This window comes from Periophthalmus magnuspinnatus, chromosome 16 (genome assembly GCF_009829125.3).
Source record: "Periophthalmus magnuspinnatus isolate fPerMag1 chromosome 16, fPerMag1.2.pri, whole genome shotgun sequence".
In the NCBI taxonomy this organism is placed as follows: Eukaryota; Metazoa; Chordata; class Actinopteri; order Gobiiformes; family Gobiidae; genus Periophthalmus; species Periophthalmus magnuspinnatus.
Window position 1 is genome coordinate 12657835 of NC_047141.1, and position 19409 is coordinate 12677243.

Sequence of the window (19409 nt, forward strand, 5' to 3'; positions counted from 1 at the left end):
AAAGACAAGGCACAACATTTATTGACTAGTTATAGTTATTTAAAGTCTGCATTTTAAGAGCCCCAGAAAAACTCAGATATAACCTTTCAGTCCATTCTCTGTTTCCTAATGTAGATTTTCTGTAAAGCAGTTTGTGGTTTTGGTTTTAGGCAGAGATACTGATTTCAAACCTCAGCAGCAGACAGAATGCAATATGGTATCAGGTAGGTGCAGAGTGCAGAGCAGATGCGTCATGGTATCCACAAAAAACCTCTAACATGCATGGTGCACCCTTGAGTATGCTAACATCCATCAATATGATTATTATCAGACTTGTGGAAAGACTTGATTTTAAGGATTTATATTCAGTTAGTTTGTGAATGGCAACTAAAAGGTTTGTTTTTTGTTTTTTTCATATACAGTGAAACGTAGCATTTTCACACTCTAATCCAAGCCAACTCTAGTTTACCTACATTTTACATAACAGTCAACGAGTAAAAATAGTTTCTTGACTGTGTTTGGGAGGCATCTGGCTGAAGACCTCTGCCTAGATGACCCAACCCTGCAGGCTCCACCTCGATGCCCCTCACTTGATTCACCTTCTCTATTTTTAAACAAAGCCAAAAGAGCGTGTTGGTGATTTCCTGACTGCAGACATTTACATAAAAGAATAGCCCCAACCCTTTTCCTTACAAGGGGCCTATGGCAACACATTCAGACAAACTACATCTGATATACTGTATTCATTGCATTGCACATGTCGACAGTAAAATATATGTGTTATGTTTTCTGAAAACATGTTTTAAACTGCTAATTACTCTACACAAGCAGACCAGACTAGAGACAGTATGGAGATTGTTGATTTCAGATTAGAAATATGTTTGGTGATTCAAATATGATTTGTATGTCTATGCTTACTTAGCTTTACAAAGCTTTACAAAACAAACTTTGATTGGTTTCTACAGAGAAAAGTAATGTAAAATACATGTCAGTAGAGGTGCATCTTGGTGGAACGTGTGGCATAGGGTCATGTGGACAAAGGTCTGCAGCCAGACTCTTTGTCTTTTTTATTTTAACCAATAATAAAAATTTGGTTTGGGATGAGTTCAAACTGAAAGTGCTCTAAAAATTCAAATGTTTCACGATCATTTCATTGTAAAACTTTTTACGTCAGTAAGAGGGATGGGACAAGATCTCGTGCCATAAGATCTGGGGAGACAAAATTGCCACAAGATTATGCGCTTGTAAGACAGTAAGGGGTTAAGTGCTGGTGAGTTACATTTCCTGAAGTGCTGTAGTTTCAGATATATTAAAGTAAAAACGGGGAGGCCAAAAAACATTTATTTATTATAAATTATGTAAAATTCTCATCTTCTCTTGTTCTGTGGACCCAATCTCGTGTCTCATCTCATCTTATGGAAACTGTGTTCCGTCCCACCCCTAGTGAATAGTTCTGTTTATAGCATGTTTATTTTGTATTTTATTTCTCTTCTGTGTTAGTTTATTATACTTTATTAACTATACCCTTCTTACAGACCCGCAGGCCTACAGCATGAAACCCACTGCGGACGACGTGCCCACCATCCACGTGGACCTAGCCTCCCCTCAGTCTCCAGACTCGGTCAATCTTGTGGACGAGCTGAAAAAAAAGAGTGAGCCTACATCAGATGCAGACGAGGGGCTCGTCATGAGAGCCCCCTCCCAAAACCGATCTGAGGAGTCTGACCGGGAGCAGCAGAAACTCATGAGGTGTTTAAGTGACCCGGGCCCCAACGCAGATGAAGATGAGGACGAGCCCTTCCTGCCATAGGACGCTTATTGAGGAGCGATGTGTTCAGTGCACTCACCTTGATCTAGTAATTCACGCCAAAAACACTGTACAAACTGGTTTGGAAGGAGAGACACTATACTGCAAAATGAGTAGTTCAAATTACTTGAATTCAGGCTGTTAATCTTGTACATTTGTTGATTTTAGTAGTTTATGCTAGTTGGATTTGTTTTTCAAGATGGATCCAGATTATTTTATCACTTCTGTTTGCCTTATTGATCCAGTTCAGTACATTACTTCTTAATCAAATATAGGAAAAATGCACTTAAGCAGATTTATTCATTGAATTATTAAAATTTACATTTTTGGATATCTCAGATCTACTCTGAAATGCCACGAAGTTAAACAAAAATTTTCCACGCGCAAAAATTCTGACCTAGTCAAATTTACTCAAATTCTGAATTCAAGTCATTTTAACTAAACTAGATTTCAAATTTTACTGTGTGTTTTAATAGACAGGATGGGGAAGGCCTGTCAGATTGAAATTCAGGAAAGAACTATGCATTACCAAAGGTTTGGACTGTTTTACTCTCATCAGTGACTTTTAATTTCCCCATTATGGGTTCTTTAATGTATCAACAATATATTATAACTGCTGTAAATGCAAAGTCCACCTTTAAAACCGCACGTTGAGTTTGGCCCCACGTTTAACACAAACTGCTGGATATCCAAACATACAGTGCAGTGTAGCTACTAGTTCAACTGTTTTGCCTTATTTTAAGTGTAATTTTCACTTGGTGCAATTTGCTTATTCTAATTAAACATGTTTAATTTCAGGGGTGTTTGTTAACAGATACCAAGCATTCTGTTCTGTGCGAGTGTTGAGGAACTTCAGACAAAGATATATTTATTGGGAAAAGAACCACACTTTTTATAGTTGTGCTTTCAAACTAGTGGCCTTGTGGCAGAAATATAAGCTTTGTGGGCACCCTTACTTTAATTTCAAGGGTAATTGTTGTTGGAAATGCGCTCGTGAGATGTGCTAGGAATGCTTTGGGAGCTCATTAAAAGGCAGTGATGCAGCACAGATGTTTAGATGTCAGTTAGCTGTTCGATTCCCCGTACTAATCATTTGTCAGAATATCTCTTTGATTTTTCTAACAGCCTTAAGTAGGAGTTTTAAGTGCCCCTTTAGTATTTTTTTAACTTTTGATTTTATTATCTCCAAATATTTTTTATAAGTGCTTTAAATTTTATCATTCAGGGTTAATTTACGGGCGATTACATAAAGCATTTGTGTCTTACATCACTGTTTTATACATGAATAAATGCTGGCGTATAGTTGGCAAAAAATGTACATCTATGCACTAAAGAAAAATGTAAATGTTATATATTACGCTATATATTTATTAAAACCCTTTAAAATCTAACTATTGTAATTAGAAATAACACGTTTGCACATCAATACATGAACTAAAACCTCCATAGGCCTATTTTGTTGTATTCGTCTTGCTAATATGCATGTCTTTGCATAGCTGCTCTGTAAATGGAAACAAAAAAGTGTTATAGCTCTATGGGAAATACTGTATTGCGCTAACTTGGCAATCAAGTGTTAAACTCACACCAACCACTGTCATACTTCTACTATCTATCAATCGAGACATTTAATACTGTGCATATTGATACACAGCTAAATTAGTTTTAAGATCTAAGCTCTAAAATACTAAATGAATTTAAACAACACATTTTCAGGAGCCTGTGGCCAATACAAGCATTTATGGTCCTGTTTAGGTGTTTGATTTTCAACAAAAAGGTGACAGTAATTCATTGAAAATCTGGCTTGTCACTGTAATGTTATGTGACACTACTTGCTTACTTGTTTAGAGATAAACTGATATGTTTTTTCATGGCTAATGCTGCTGATACGATTAGAATCCAGAGCAACTGATGGCCGATCAGATCTGCTGATATTTTTTTGGACCGATCTTAATTATTTTTGCCAAATTGCATTATTTTTATCTACAACAAACTCGCCTACAGTCTCTTTTTACCACAAACCTTTTCAAGAGGGCCACGTACTCACATTTTGAGCAGTTGTCTATTTGCATTAAAGTGTTCAAATAAAGCTTTGAGTGTACTTATTAGGAAGCCAAAACAAAAGGACAATAGCCGATTCACTAAAAAGTCCTGATATCACCCGATACAGCGACCGACTGATATACTGGTCTATCTCTAGGCTTGATTAAGTGTACAAATCAGCTCATCTGTTGTAGTTCTAGCTAAATCAGTTCTTTATGGTCAGACTGTGTGAAAACAAAGATTAGATTAAAGATTAACCAAAACCTTTAAGCGATACATTATTGCCCACATCTCAAAGGTAGTAGAACAGTGATTTATGGCACCATATTATAATCCAAAATGGAATATACTTTAGTTCTTCTGTGATGATAATGGGTATGTCAGTTTTACCAAATTGCTGTCTTCAGTTGAAATATAAGTAGAACATTCCAGTTTCATGCTGCTTTTGAGCTATTAGTGGCCATTCAATGCTTTCTTGCCCTTTAAAGTGTTGCCTTACATTTTGAAGATTCACATTACCCTGGAAGGGAGAGCGCAGGACGATAGGTTGTTCCAGATCCTTAAATTACGGTTTTGCCTATTTTACGATGGCTAAAAAGGCTTTTTGGTTGTGAGAATATGTCATGTTTACTCGACAAACAGACTGCACGATGCTTCACCTCCACATTTCTTTAAGGATAATGGAGCTGACAGCAGAGGCAGAGGGGCAGACAGTAATTTCCCTGTCTAGCTCAAATTGAATTTTCTCAGTCTCCTGCATGTGTGTGTCAAAGTGGCAGGCTGGTCATGACTCACCAAAACACATGCGAACTTCTTTTAACCTTAGTCTAACCTTTTCCTGTTTGAGATTTTGTGAAATTTATATCAAAATGTATCTGCAACTGTGAGCACTTCTACCAAATCGACATAATTGAAATGATTAAAACAGGAGTGCCAGTTTAAATTCTTGCTAAGGATGAGTGTAGGCTTTAAGAATACAAAAATATTTATATGAAAGAGTGCATATTCTGTAAGAGCATTGTATTTTTCATATTACTGAATGGACTAGTTGTTTACCGGATATTGTAAGAGGAGAATGGCGACCAAAATTAATGTTCATACTTATTATATTATAAATGATATTATTCCAAAGACTGTATGAGAGATAAAAACTATTTTCATACTTTTAATTTCTGATTATTAACTACATGTCATGTTGAAACACAATGTTGTTATGTGTTGTGCAAAGCTCTGAAGCCATACAGCCTGCTGAAGAACTTGTGTCATTGTATTCTGTGTTTTGGGGTCTAATGAGATAGATTTCAATTCTTTATGCTGCTGTGGTACATTTTCAGAATGTCTTGTCAACATCCTAAAGGTGCGCTAAGTAACTTTTTCTGGTAGGGGGTTTGCTACCTGCTGGTCTCCATGTAGATATTGTTACTTTGCCTGGAATATTTCACAGCATGGCAACACATCTTTTTTTTTCTTTTTTTTTTTTTTTTTAATTCAGCTACGTGCGTTTATTGCTAAAAGAACACCCTGAATACCCTGCATTGTTACTGTGAGGGAGATCATCTCTCCACAGATCTAACCTATAACCCGTTTGTCACCTGCTTGTCTAAGTTTTATAGCATACGGTGGAAGATTCAAGGCAAAGCAATAACATGGTTTAGCAGGTGGCAGACTCCATCAGAAAAGTTACACTGTGCAATTTTAAAGAGGGGGTATTATGCAAATTGCCTTTTTTTTAAGCTTTCTACCATGTTATAACGTTGTTTTCTCATCAAAAACATGCCTGAAGTGGTTTTAGATGTCATCCACACATGTTTTGAGTAATTTAGCAACCTATTTGAACCCTGCTTATGGTTAGCTGTAAAAATCGGTCCAATGCTCCGCCCACAAGCCTACATTATCCATGCTCCCTCATGACAATTCTCCATAAATATACAAAAGCATGATACAAAACAATACACTACAGCTTTACAAACCTGATTCGATGTGCAGTAGTTTTATTAACACTGATTGTACTGTGGAATGTGCACACTAAAAGGTAACATGGTGATCTAAACATGTTAGCAGTTAGTGTTAGCAGTTAATACCCCATAGAAGTAAAATACCCCCTCTTTAAATCATGTTTGAGCTTTACATTATTTGATTGTTTTGTTAATTCTTTACAACACACGTCAGAGTCAGTTATTTTTCTCATGTTTACTCTATCCATGATTTACAAAACAGGACTGTTGCCATAGCAGTCAACAATTTCACACTAAATATTTCTCTTGAATGGTTGAAAGTCCTCAAAATGTCAACAGGAATCTGAAACCCATGAATAGCTCTCCCGGAAGACTCTTCTCTCAATAATGGCGTTTTATCTGTGCCGACTGATTGTAAAGATGCCGCTCAGAAAGTCGACACGCTGCTTTTTACATTTGAATGGTTTCACATAACAATGTCAATAAATCATTTACAATCGATATCTGTAGGCATCGGAGAGGAGCACGGTTACACTTGCGGTAAAGGAAGACTACTGCTGTTATTTTAGGCTCATGTCTGATTGTTTTAAGGCAGCTATTATGTTCTGTTTTTGTTTACCGTTTTAATATGATTGTGCATGCATTCTGGTGTCGTCAATGCAACAGTTCAATGTGTTATATTGAGCTAACAACAGAATGGAAACCAATCATCTCTTCATACTGTCAGTGCCTGGCTACACAACATTAACAAGCCTATTAGTGTGTCAGAATACATTTGTACAATTATGCTCAGGTAAAGTTTGTCAAATTATATAAAAACAAGGTTCCCACGCTTTCTGGAAAATGTGGAAATGCATGAAAATATCCTGGAGAATATACAATTTGTCCTGGAAAATGTCTCCATGTTGCTTTGCTGTATTATCGGATATCAGATTAATAGAGACTTTTACTGCCCCTTATTACTTATTACTGCCAATTATTAGAGCTAAAATCCGCCAAAATGCAGGAAATTACACCTATTTTGTACATCTGTTTATAGATGCCATGATTACTTACCTAAACATGTCCTGGAAAAGTCTGGAAATGATTTCAAGCAAACTGTGGGAACGCTAAAAAAAAACTAAATTACCCAGCTGTTTTACCAGTACAAGTTTTCAGTAAAAGTATCAGTTAAATTACAAAAGAAAACTGACACAGAACACCCTTCGACACAAATGAACCTTTTTTTTTGGCTGTAATTGCATCCAGTTCCACGAACACAACCACGTCATCCCATAATGAGTGTGTGGTGTCAGTGCACACCTAAAGACTGGCCTTGTTTACCTCTTCTCTTTACCACACCTGCCCTCTCTGATGCACTCTTGTTTAGACCATCCAGCACTTTATTTAATCCCTTTATTTCACAACTGCTTGAGTCAGCCATAAACGGCTTTAATGAGGATGAATTTGACGATGGGCCTTACATACAGACAATAGAGATGGAATCATAATGGCTGCCATGACAAGGTTGTTTCATGTTTTGTCTACTGTATGGATCACTTTCACATTTATGTAATTTGCAATAATATATTTATTTAATGTGGGGAAATAAAATGTATATAATAAATGTACAGAGCTTGTTCATCAATTTGCATTCAAGCTTTCCATGTTCACAATCACCAAATTAAACTATTTACAAGACTGTAAAATAAAGATTTTACTTTATAACTCTTGTTGTGTATCATTTCACTTCTCTCACTGAAGTACTGAAAGGGCACAGTGTTTGACAATTAACCACTAGGGGGAGCACTAGAGCTGTGATTCAACACCATGAAGAGAATATCTGACTTACATTTTTGAATCTATTAAAATCCTTCTGTGATTGCTAGTTTTTCTGGGTTCCTCAAAAGTATAACATTGCATATATACAGTAAATTATTGTAAAAACACACTTACCAAATATATTTTCATTTAAAAATAAGGTACAAATACAAGGAATATGGCACAGATTAATGCAAAGATGTCTTCTATAACACAGTATTGGGTGGATTCACATTATGAAGTGAGCATATTGTGTGTGCAATGAATAATACTTGATTCAACAGAACTTTCTAAGGAAATACATTTTTTTTTAGATTGTGTAAAAGAAGAAAATGTTTTCTTTGCATCAATTATCATATTCAAATTAATATTTTTTTATTTAGATTTTTGTTTTACAATAACACTAGCACTGGTTTGTTGACACAGTACACATCATGCAGAATGTAATAGCGATCAAAATATTACATTTCTTTTGCATTACAAATAGAACCTCAAGTACCTGAAGTCAGCATCAAAAGTATGCTAATAAAATAGTTGATATGTTTCAGAACATGTGCCTGTATAAAGAACACCACTGAACACTTAGCAAAGAGTCTTGCACACTCTGTTGAAATAACAGCTTGGCCCTGGTGCACTTTTCTTGGAGAATGTGAAGTGTCCAAAGAATTACTGCTGCAGACAGCTTATTGTTTATTTCAGTTCTATTTCAGCTCAATGGAAAATCACAATGAGTCTGCAGCTCCAAGCCGCTTAGTCAGCCACACAGATCTGCTCCACTTATTCCATTTTAATTGTTGGCATGTGTTGCATTCATTTCTGGGTGCACTCACTGTGTGGCCAAGTTAATTTTACATCTGAAGAGTCTAATTTGAGGCTCCAATTACCGAAAATGCTAGCCGGAAAACATCCTTTGTATTCAGATTTGCTGTCATTTAGTTGAAATTCACCCAATCTCATAAGACATGAAAAAAGACGGATTTAAACTTGGTTATTTTTATATGCAGAAAAAACATATACATACATTGATGAACACATTATTGTAAAATAAATAAATTATTGACCATTCACCAGAAACTAAATGAACCATCATTTGTTTGTCTGCATTTGTGAATTGTTGGGCTACATACAGATGCAAGAGAAAAAAATCCAAATAAGATACAGCATAAATTAATGTAGTTTAAAAGCACTTTTTTCAAAATGTCCCTGATCATTGGGGTGTAATTCTATATTTTCAACAGTGGGTGGCACTGTGTTGCTACAAACGGTCCATGTGCTTACCGAGTGCTGTCAACAGTGAATCCACTGCTCCCTTCTCCTCTTTAATTTCACTGTAGGACTTGTCCACACCGTGAGCACACACTGACATGTCTAATCAGTGTGTTGGGAGGGAGTCGAGCATTCAGAAGCCTCATTTCATCAGCTTAATGGTGTGTTTGTTATTACATTCACTCCTCATTTACATGGCCCATATACCCCCTCTAATGTATAACTAATTGTTGTGGTTAGACAATAAAAAGCTACTGGTGAGGCTTATGCCCAGTGAAAGCTCTTATTTCTAGTTCTGCTTTTCTGTTACACAAGAAGAAATGTTTTCATAGTGTATTCTGAGGAGTTTTGTACACACACAGCTGGTTTTGCCTTGCACATAAGAGGAACAGATCATTTTTGCTTCAACAAAAAACAGGTTTTGATGTCAGGTGCCAGGTCACATGTTTCTATTCTCTTCAAACTGCAGAACCGATCAGCCTCACCTCTTCATAGTGAAATGTCACCCAAGCAAGCAATGGTTTTTCATGACATTTTGGAACTCACATGTATGGCCCAGAGTCTGATTTCTTTTGATAATCACAAGTATCACAAGGGCATAGATAGGGGGTAGGTGAAAACTGAAACTTTCTGAGCACTCGTGCCCTGAATGCAGGCCAATATAGGATTACTCAGACATGTATAAGTCAATTGAAATGAAACTCTTAGTAAAGTTATGAGGGACCACCACTAGAACATGGTTAAAAGTCAGTTTGACATATGTCCCCTTAAATCATACAGCCTATGCAGTCTATCAAGGTTACTTTAGTTTTTTTCATTTGCCAAGTGATTGAGTGTGGGCAGTATGCCGGAAACCATAGATGTGATGGTGACAGAAGTTACATGAATGTCAGAGGATAAAAATTAACTACATAATGGCCACGTTCACAGAGTCAATTCAGAATTTTTTCCAAATCAGATTTTTTCTGTGACTGTTCAGGTTGATATTTTATGTTTGACTCACTTTCTTTCTCAAAATGTCAATTAACTTTAAAATCTCACCTTCTTCTTCACTACTGTTGTCTGGCAGATGTTTAAATGTTAATTGTATTTCATTCCTGCCTTTTTGTGGAAAATGTGGCACCAGTAGCATTTTAGTGCTGTAGAAGTCAGATAAATGCGACTTGCGTGTTCAGACTGCAGTCAGATCAGATTTCACTCTGACTTATTTCCACATGTGAAAGTAGTTGTATTTGTTAGAACTTTGTGCGTTCTTTTTTAAAGACAAAAAGGTTGTTTATACCGTGACATATTTCAGTGAGCATCTGTCATCTTCCTCCGAAGCATCATTCAACTGCTGTGACAACCATATTTGTATTTTGTCAACTGTAGTATCCAGACTCATAGTTCAAATTCTGAACAAAATAAGAACATGTTTTAATATTAACTTTCCAAGAGATTAGCATCAACAAAGATATAGTGGAAGAACATAAACCAAGGACTGAGGACAATGTAACATGATGAACCTGGGAATGCAGCATCTGATATGAAGGTTAACGCCCAATGTCTATACTTCAGTCTTTGCTCTGCTCTGAAACAACCTCCCAGAGTCATCATTCCCAGTGTCACGAACGCTGCAGCGCTGTGCTGTAAAGAGAAACAAATGGCATCCGGAGTGACAAGCCAATATATCTCTTCATGCTGTGTGATTTACTGAAATGTGCCTATACAGATACTAATTTCTTCATGGATTCATGAGTTAAACATCAGATGGGCCACAGTTGAATAAAAGTGGTAATGGATCACTGAGCATATTACAGTCTGACCCCAAAAGGAAAACATTGTAAGACCTGCAGCACTTTTAGGTCTTATTCTGCATTCCATTAGGAAGACTGGCTAATGATTATATGATTATGTGCAAAGTTATAATTGTCTGTGATTAACCTGGAGTGTTCCCTACAACACATCTATTCTTGGATCATTATCACGTGACGGCTTTGAGCACAAAATCTATGCTTTTAATCCCTAATGTATTCTGCTTGTGCAAATTATTCCACACTGATAAAGCATGCAGCTGTGTGATAAGGAAGACCAAACGAGGGGTGCGCTGTCATTAACCCAGGCAAACAATTTCTCATGCACAGAAAGATTTCTTGTTCCAAGGCTTATACATGATGCTTGCATATGCAGGTACAGTATAATCAGTAATACATGATAAAGGTCTAACAGTCCCTCCATGAATGACATTTGTGCTGTGGAGCTGTGCACTTCATCTCGAGATTACTTAGAGTGTCAAGAGTGAATGCAAAATGTGCACGGTATAGGGAAATTCACCTGCATTGGCTGTCGGTGAAAAATGCCCATGCTCTGACTGCAGCCTTGCCTCTTGGTTGTGGTGAGAGGTTGTATTGCCACGCTCATCTATCCCGTTGATAAAGTGCACTGTCAAAGGCCTGCGCAGATTCATGCACACTCAGTGTCTGGACTCATGTAAGTTGGTCTTCTGATTTGATGTTTCTATTACGGAGGATGGAAAAAGCTCCAGTTAGTGTTTCATTCACATGGATCTGCCTAAATATATGAATACAGCATTATGTTAATTGAATTGTGAATGCTTATGACTTACTACTGCAAGTTATATGCTACTATTTTGGGCAATATGATTCATTTTACCAATCTGATGTTTAGTGCTTACCTAGACCTCCCATAGACAAGCTTGTTGTGTTGCACTCTTATCATCTTTTTTCTCCATAAACACTTCAAGCACTATTCTAAGCATTCACTTTTAGATAACATAGAGTGATTTCTCCAGTCGCTTAGTTAATGTCCAACTCTAAGAACCATAACACCGGATCTACTGGAGATGAGAAATGTCCATATGTTATAATGGAATATTGTTGAGTGTTTTCAAGAGCTAGACCAATGTGGTGATGAAAAACTGAATCATTCCTGTGACAATCTGCTATTTTGGTCATATTAGAGTCTAGTCACACACTTTTTTCCACCCACTATTCCTGTAGGATAAACTTTGTAATGTATGCTTATCAGTAAATCTGTTAAAAAGGATAACTTGGCTTCCGGCTAATTGAATATTTTAGGTTAGCTAAACAGGTGGGCGCGCGGGAAAGGTGTGTTTGCTAGCTCCAGCCTCCATGGCAACAACTTTTTCCGACTTCGCTAGATATTCCAAAAGAACCACGTCTATATTAAGGTACGTTTTATATTATTTGTCTACAATATTCCACTATAACATGACTGAACCATACCTGGAGAATGTAGTTAAGAGATACCTGACGACTTTCTGAAGCTAACATCGTAGCAAACGTTACACTAAAGTTTAGTTTAACGTGCCCATTCCTCGATGCGTGACATGGAGTTAGCTGTACTGCTGTAGTCTTCTTCAGTCTTAATCTTACCTATTCATATCATATTTGCATGCTTGCTTGTGTTTGCTTGTTTCGTTCGACATAATTAAGCACTTCTTTTAGCCAAGCTTGTTTATTTAGTAGTAAGCTATCCTGTGGCGGCGGTCTGTGTCCGAAGTCTTCTCCAAGCTTTGGGGATTAAACGGCTTATTTTCTCTGGGGGTGTTGATGGTTTTCTAACGTACTGAGCTATTCAGACCGGTGTGCTTTTGTCCGCAGGCTCACTGGGCTTAACTCTGTTTTGATAAGCCGCTGTGAATATCCATCAAGACGTGCAAGCAGCCCACTGGATCGTGGAGCAGAGGAGCGTCTCGTCTCCCCTCATCCCCCTTCTCTCTCGCCAAAGCCGTGGACTGTGCACGTTACATTTCCTGCCTCTCTCCACTCTCTTTCATGCAGGCGGACGTCCACAGCGCGGCGACACGAGTGCGCACAACAAGCTGGAGCAGCGCGGCACGGCAGCGGCAGGAGGCTGACGGCAGCTGCTAGTACCGGCGACGCGGCGCTGTGTCTTTGTGTGGAACCAGGAGGCTGCACGGTGGATGTGTTTATTCTACAAATCTGGACCAGGGTCTAGCTGGGATAACTTCTCTTCGGACAAAACCCGCCTTCTTTCATGTCATCCACCTATTTGTTTGGGCCGGCGCGTTGACGCCAGAGGAAGGAGACGGGGTGATACGAGCGCGGCTGGATGAGCATTGACAGGAAAGGCGACATGAATTCACGCGTCCGCATGACAGTATAAACGCAACGAAGAGAGCTTGTATTTATAGCGCGTGATTTCAGGAGATGATCCATGCAGCAACGTGGGCAAACGGAGCCGAGGATGAGATGCTGTGGTGTTGGTGCACGATAGAGATTTTGCACCACGGAGCTTTTACGTGTTATTGACGGTTCGCGCACCATTGAAATATGTATCTAGACACAACTTTGGTCCCAGCCAGGCCTGATTCGCTGACCGACTGTGAAAAGCGTGGTGATCGTTTATAAATCTGTATGCCATAGCGGATTTCCCGATGTACCCTTCTATAGCTCTAGTATAGCTCTAACATATGATCCCCGAGTCTATCATTTACACTTCAAAGACTGCAGTGTTATTAATGGCATTTAGTACAATTAAAAGATCAGTGCTTAGGGTTACCAATGCTTGCTAACGTGTAAACAGGCCTATTCTGTGCGTATGTACATCCTGCTGATATCGAGATAGTGACTGCTCTGGCAGACTGTTCGTGCCACTCTGAGTGTCACGGGGGTGTGTTTCAAATCCAGCACATCTACTATTTACTTATGTCAACGCTGCGGAGGTGCTGCACAGTGGAGAGGACACTGTCATAACACCGACCAATCTCGCGTTCTTCTCTGGTAGCATCTACTAAAAGTTTCAATGGTTTTCCGAAAGTTGCCTGGTGTTTCGGCATCGGGCATGGGTCTGCGTCTGTCCCAGAAGTTCGTCTTTCTACTTTTTCTTTCGGGCTTAGTAACGCTGTGTTTTGGGGCTCTTTTCTTTTTGCCAGACTCTGTGCGACTAAAGCGCATCTTTTTGTCAAAGACAGAGACCCAGCCGGTCACTGTTGGCTCTGGGTCAGAGAATGACGCTAGAGAGCACTTAAAAAGACCCAAAGACCAAGGCATGACCCCGGCAAAAGGAGAGACGAGCAGCACCAAGCTAAAGAATCTAAGTCGCAAGCCTTCCGTGTCTCGGGAGGGGACGGAGGAGCGACTCCCCGGCGGTAAAGCGCAAGAGGACATGACGCTGCCCAAGTCCAGGACGGAGGCAGTAACCTCATCAGAGCATGGCACAGACACGGATACTTTCAGTTACAACAAGTTCAGAAGATGTCTGCTTAAAGCACCACTGGGCAGAGATAACGGCAAACCTAACGACCCCATGACCAACGACAGGCGGGAGAAAGTTAAAGAGGTAAGTGTAAAATCTGCCGGGGTCTCTGTACTTATTTCCGTGGGGGCTTTGTACTGTTAAGAGTTCACATGAAAATGATACAGAAAAAGATTTGCCGCTTAAACTATGATGTAAAAGAAAAGTTTTCACTTTGATTGTGTTCTATAAACTGACTTGATTGTCTTGATGCTTTGTATGATTAGTTACTGAATTAACCTGACAATATGTCAGTGAATGACATGTTATCATTTGAATAGTGAGCAGAAAGTCAGTAACACCTCCATCACTCTGGCACAGCTGTCTGTACAAAATGTGGGTGTTCACTGTGCTTTGACAGTGACCAGCAGCTCTCTGAGCTGTGAGCCAGCCTTTGTTGAGCCCTGTGGGTCCAGTGAGCACTCCAGAGTGGCAGAGTATGTGGATCACACATCTGTACACACTCAAGGCAGTGAGGCCGAGAGGGGGCGGGTCCACCGGCCAGTTTGTATGGCTCTCAGGCTTGGCATGTGATGTGGATCAGTCCTGTTGTCACTACTCTCACTGGCTGCTTATGCTTTTAGACCTGGAGGTGATGTGCTACATGATAGTGAGGTGTCAGAGGACCACTGGGTTATATGACCACTATATTCACTTCGTACTCAATCTTTGCTTCTCTTTTGATGTTCTTTCAACTGAATGTCAATGTGCCTTTGCTCTCTTTAGCTGAGCTCTGCAAAGTTCTGTGCCTCAGGGTCATAGGTGTGGAGAAAGTTATATTTCACTACGCCCTTCTTGCCAAATTATGTTGGGCAATATTGATGATGCTTCTCAAAATGGGTGTACTTTTAGGACATAGGTGAGACAGTGACACTGTCTTCTCATAATAGCTCACTGCCTGTTCATACTTTTTATTGGCATGTGCACTGTAGCTACTTGTGTGTCAAGTTTTCTGGCAGCAGTCCAGAGATGGCTTTTGTCTTTCCTAGTGGACCATATTTTGCAGGACCACCCAAACTCTCCTACCCTTATTTTGAGCTGAGGGTAAACAAGCATATTAAAGTACACATTTAGGTTGTGTAATAAATGTCCAGGGTGGGCTAAAACTGGCTTGGATTTGTACATTCATTCTGTGAAGCATGAGGTTATCTTTGGGGGATTGCAAGTTGTCCTTCCTTGAGTTACACTTGTGTTACATGTGTACAGATATTTCATTTCAGAGCCAGTCAATGCAAAAGAGGGTTTCTTTTCAAAGCCAACAAAGCACGTCTGACCTAGTCCATTGAGTGCTCCACTGCCCGGGCTGTGAATGGGCATCATTTTCCCAACAGCCACCTACTAGAAAGCAGACTCCCCACTTACCTCCTGCCAAGACAGAGCCAGAGTAAGGGACAAGCTTTTGAGCCCACTGCTAGCTTAGCTGCAAGACAAACAATTCACTCCAAGTCATTATAGGCAAGTTTCAGCAACTCTGGCAGGTACTTTTATATCTGCCAAGATGACAAAGTCACTCTCGGTGTCATATGTTTTCTGTGATGTAATGCCTCTCTGAACCTTTGCACCAGCTCAAATCAGATACCTGCAAGTGTACCTTGAATGTCCTATTCTTATTTCTATACACATTATGCAGCTGTTGTCCTTTGTCAAGAAATGCTAATGCCTGATGTAACGCAACACTAGTGTGGCAAAAAAAAAGCATCAAAAGAAGTGTGCGTTAGAAAGCTGTGTTTGCACAGGATGAGGTTTGAACCTTTTGAATGTTTAACAAAGAGCATGCTGTTGTTGCTCCAGGGAAGGAGGGTAACTCTATATGATGTCATGTGGCACATAACAAAAAAATACATTTATTAATGATCTGTATCTCATAAGAGCTTGACATTGATATTTACAATGAAACGCAATGTAGTTCTGGTACAGTTATTTTTTATGCATGTTCATTAGCATTATTAGTTGTGAATAACAGACAATAATGATCTTTAATCCTAATCATATGGAATAAGTTGTAGTGGGCTATAGGCCCTATATTTTGAAAAACTTAGAAAGTCATTAAAATCAATGTGCTCTGCCACACTGACCTTGGTGAAGTGTGAGTGCAGGTCTGGGTTAAGTGCGGAAAGAATCTATAAGAAGTCTATAGCATTTCTATAGGACCAGTACGGAGTGGCTGCCTTTTAGGGGTCCAAAGCGGACCTCTGGAGCTCCTACCTTCTAAAGGGATTTGGAACACATGCGACCTGAGACCGGCTTATGGGTGGCGGTGCTAGTCATTCCCCCGCACAGTCATCTGAGGACCAGTAGCACTGCGGCTTCCTCCAGCTAAGATGTGTTTCCATGCTCTGTGTACGGCTCTGGGTCAAAGGTTTTGCTACGTGAACTGCTGACTAGGGATGGGACGATATACGATAATATCATTAATCGCGATAAAAAAGGTCCACAATTAATTGTTCGTGGCATTTTTTTATAATTGCGATCATCGCGCACGATTATAATCGCCTTTACGGCACCACACTGCCTCATGTTTCCAGTTCCAGTACAACGTTTAGGTGTTAGTTTGTGGTGTTTGCCCACTCTGACATAGCAATGACACTTGTAGCTTCTGTGCTTATCTATGTCTGAACTATATTCTGTCAGATATCAACAATAAACAAAGTCTGATCCGTAACGCTCCACAGGAACGTACAAGCGCGCGCCTCACCTGTGCGCACAGATGAGACGCTAATGTGTGTACATCTTATATTTTTACCTACAATAATGCAAACTGCAGAATAAAACAACACCTTTTAAACAATAGACAAATTAAGTCTAATTCATACAGCTGAACACAAATGTGCCAGAGCGCATGGTCCGAATGCGCACTATGTGCACAGAAGCAAAGCTAACGATTATACACGGTATATTTTACCTACAATTAAGTCAAGAGCAGAATAAACCACGCTTACCGATCGAGAACAGCATCCAATCCATCAAAAAATAAGGTCCTTTACTCCTGAGTCCACTGTGGGATCTTTACTCTTTGCCATGAACCGCTCCGGGTCAGAGTTGCCTCTAGTTTAACTTGTACAAACATCCACAGTGTCCTCGATCACGTACTCCCTTTGGTTTGTCCGTTTCGTCATGTTTAAAACGCAAAACAATGCGTAAAATGCGCCATTATGCGCCATTATGCACACATTTCTGCATCCACTCGTTTCCCAATTCACCAAAGTGCCTTAATTAAAAAAATTGAGTGTTCGTCGACGGGCATTTGCGTTACTTCTGGCGCAACAAGGACTCAATGGTAAGTGAAGTCCAGATTCACACTTTGTGACTTTTCTGTAAAAACGTCTTTCCTGTCAGCACTGTGGTGATTGCAGGTGAAAATGGTTTGCATATCCAGAAAGACAAGCGCCGTATCTTTCATTTGATGTGTAGATTGTTTTTGTGCGTGACGCAGAAGTGTAGGTACATTGCTGTAAAATTGTAAAGTAGGCCCGGGCCGTCGGAACGTTAACGGGTCAATAATTATCGTGATAATATCGTTAATCGCGATTATTTTGGCCACGATAATCGTGAATCTAAAATTTAATATCGTCCCATCCCTACTGCTCACGTCACCTAAATATAGCTAATATTAACTTAATTAATACAATTTAAATCATACCTTAATTATACTCTCATAAGGCTGACCTCAGCAAATCACAAAAAGACATTTAGTATTCCAAGTTGGTGGCGCTGGTGAGGTTAAGCTAGCGTAAACACTAAACTAATTCTGGTTTATTGTCAGTTTTTTGCATTTATTTAATTACTCTGCACCTCTATGCCATGTTTTAACAGCTCTTTATTTAATGCATTGGGGTTTACTAGTGCTAGTCACATTATCCACAGTATATGTAATGTTTTTTATCTTGACAGGAGTTGCAGGCATTGATAAACAGGAAACAGCTGGCTAATTCAGTTTTGTGAAGCATATTGGCTCAACATAGAAGTTGCCATCACTGGAAATATGTCGGTATATCACAAGATCAAGTCAGTGAGAAATAATTTTTTTATGCTTATATTTGTTTTTTGCCATCTTAATGATGATCGTTTATTGTAGGCCTACCTGTAGTCAGTATAAACCTGATGTTACATGAAACTGCGCAGAGACAAAGAAGAGAAGAATGGAATATCAGCGGGACTTTGAGTCACTTAGGTCGTTTTCACACCTAATAGTCCAGTAGACTCGGTTCGATTCGGAACCAAAATTGAAACATTATTAACATTTTCAACTGGAGCGGTTTGCTTTCACACTGCTTTTTGTCAAACGAACCAAACCTTTTGAGAAGCTTGTCTAATCCTTCACATGTGGTGGCGCTGTACCAAAAACCATGGAAGGAAACGAGACAAAAAACCATGAAGAAGAAACGCCGCTCGTCTATTGGTCAATACAACACAACTTCTTGTCATGTATTTTTATATATTGTTGACGAAGTTTTTTTACTTTTGTCCGACACTGCGCTACAGTGCGGGGGAATCCTACTGCTTTCATTTTTTCACTTATTAATTTATAAACCTCGTTGTTTTTGTGCCTGGTCACGAGTAACTGACATATATTTTCGTCAGACCATATTTCTATGAGGACTTTTACCTCCTCTTCACTCCACGTCTGACCACGAGCCATTTCTCCGCTCCGCTAGCTTTGCACCAGTGTTTGTTTTGGTTTTATTTACCCAGAATGCTCTGCATGTAATCCGCTTCCTGTCTTTGGAGCGGCCTGTGGTCCGCTTGGCGTTCACATATGCATTCGAACCATACCAGAGTTCGCTTCAACCGGACCGAGACCTATGTTTTTTGGCGGACCAGAGGTCGCTTTTTTGGACCGTATCAGAGTTCGATTGCGCATTCACACCTGACCAAACGAACCGGACTTTGTGGCCAAAAGAACTAGAGTTCGATTAAAGCGTACTAACCAGTGCTAGTGTGAATACGACCTTAAGCTCTGTGGTTCACTTTGCCATGTTGTTGTTAGCAGCAAAGGAAAGTTAATGTGCTAACTACAGCCACAACTTGTCGTAAATAGGCTATATTATTAGTATTAGAAAATATGTATCATTTTTATCTTTGACAAATAGGCCTGCGTATTTAAATTTAATCACTGCAGTATGGAATTAATTGAGCCTAGATAATGATTGAGTAGATCTATTATTTTTATTGAATTATGAACTAGCAAAATAATAAATACAATTTCGGGTACCTTCTTTCAGATTCTTGCTTGATCTATTTTGTATGGATGTACAGTTTACATAAAAGAACAGGGAGGTTCA

General features: G+C 39.3%; 2 protein-coding genes across 2 annotated transcripts in view; both read left to right on the plus strand.

The window, feature by feature from the left end:
• Positions 1-7488, plus strand: part of slc9a1a (solute carrier family 9 member A1a) — a 32567-nt gene extending 25079 nt beyond the window's left edge. The window contains exon 12 of the mRNA XM_033981089.2: positions 1515-7488. Coding sequence (XP_033836980.1) covers positions 1515-1789 — 275 coding nt within the window. The 3' untranslated portion in view covers positions 1790-7488. The remainder of the gene's footprint in view (positions 1-1514) is intronic.
• Positions 7489-11913: 4425 nt separating this feature from the next.
• The window catches only part of LOC117384466 (mannosyl-oligosaccharide 1,2-alpha-mannosidase IA), a 201466-nt gene continuing 193970 nt past the window's right edge, over positions 11914-19409 (plus strand). The window contains exons 1-2 of the mRNA XM_033981793.2: positions 11914-12037; positions 12471-14172. Coding sequence (XP_033837684.1) covers positions 13636-14172 — 537 coding nt within the window. The 5' untranslated portion in view covers positions 11914-12037; positions 12471-13635. The remainder of the gene's footprint in view (positions 12038-12470; positions 14173-19409) is intronic.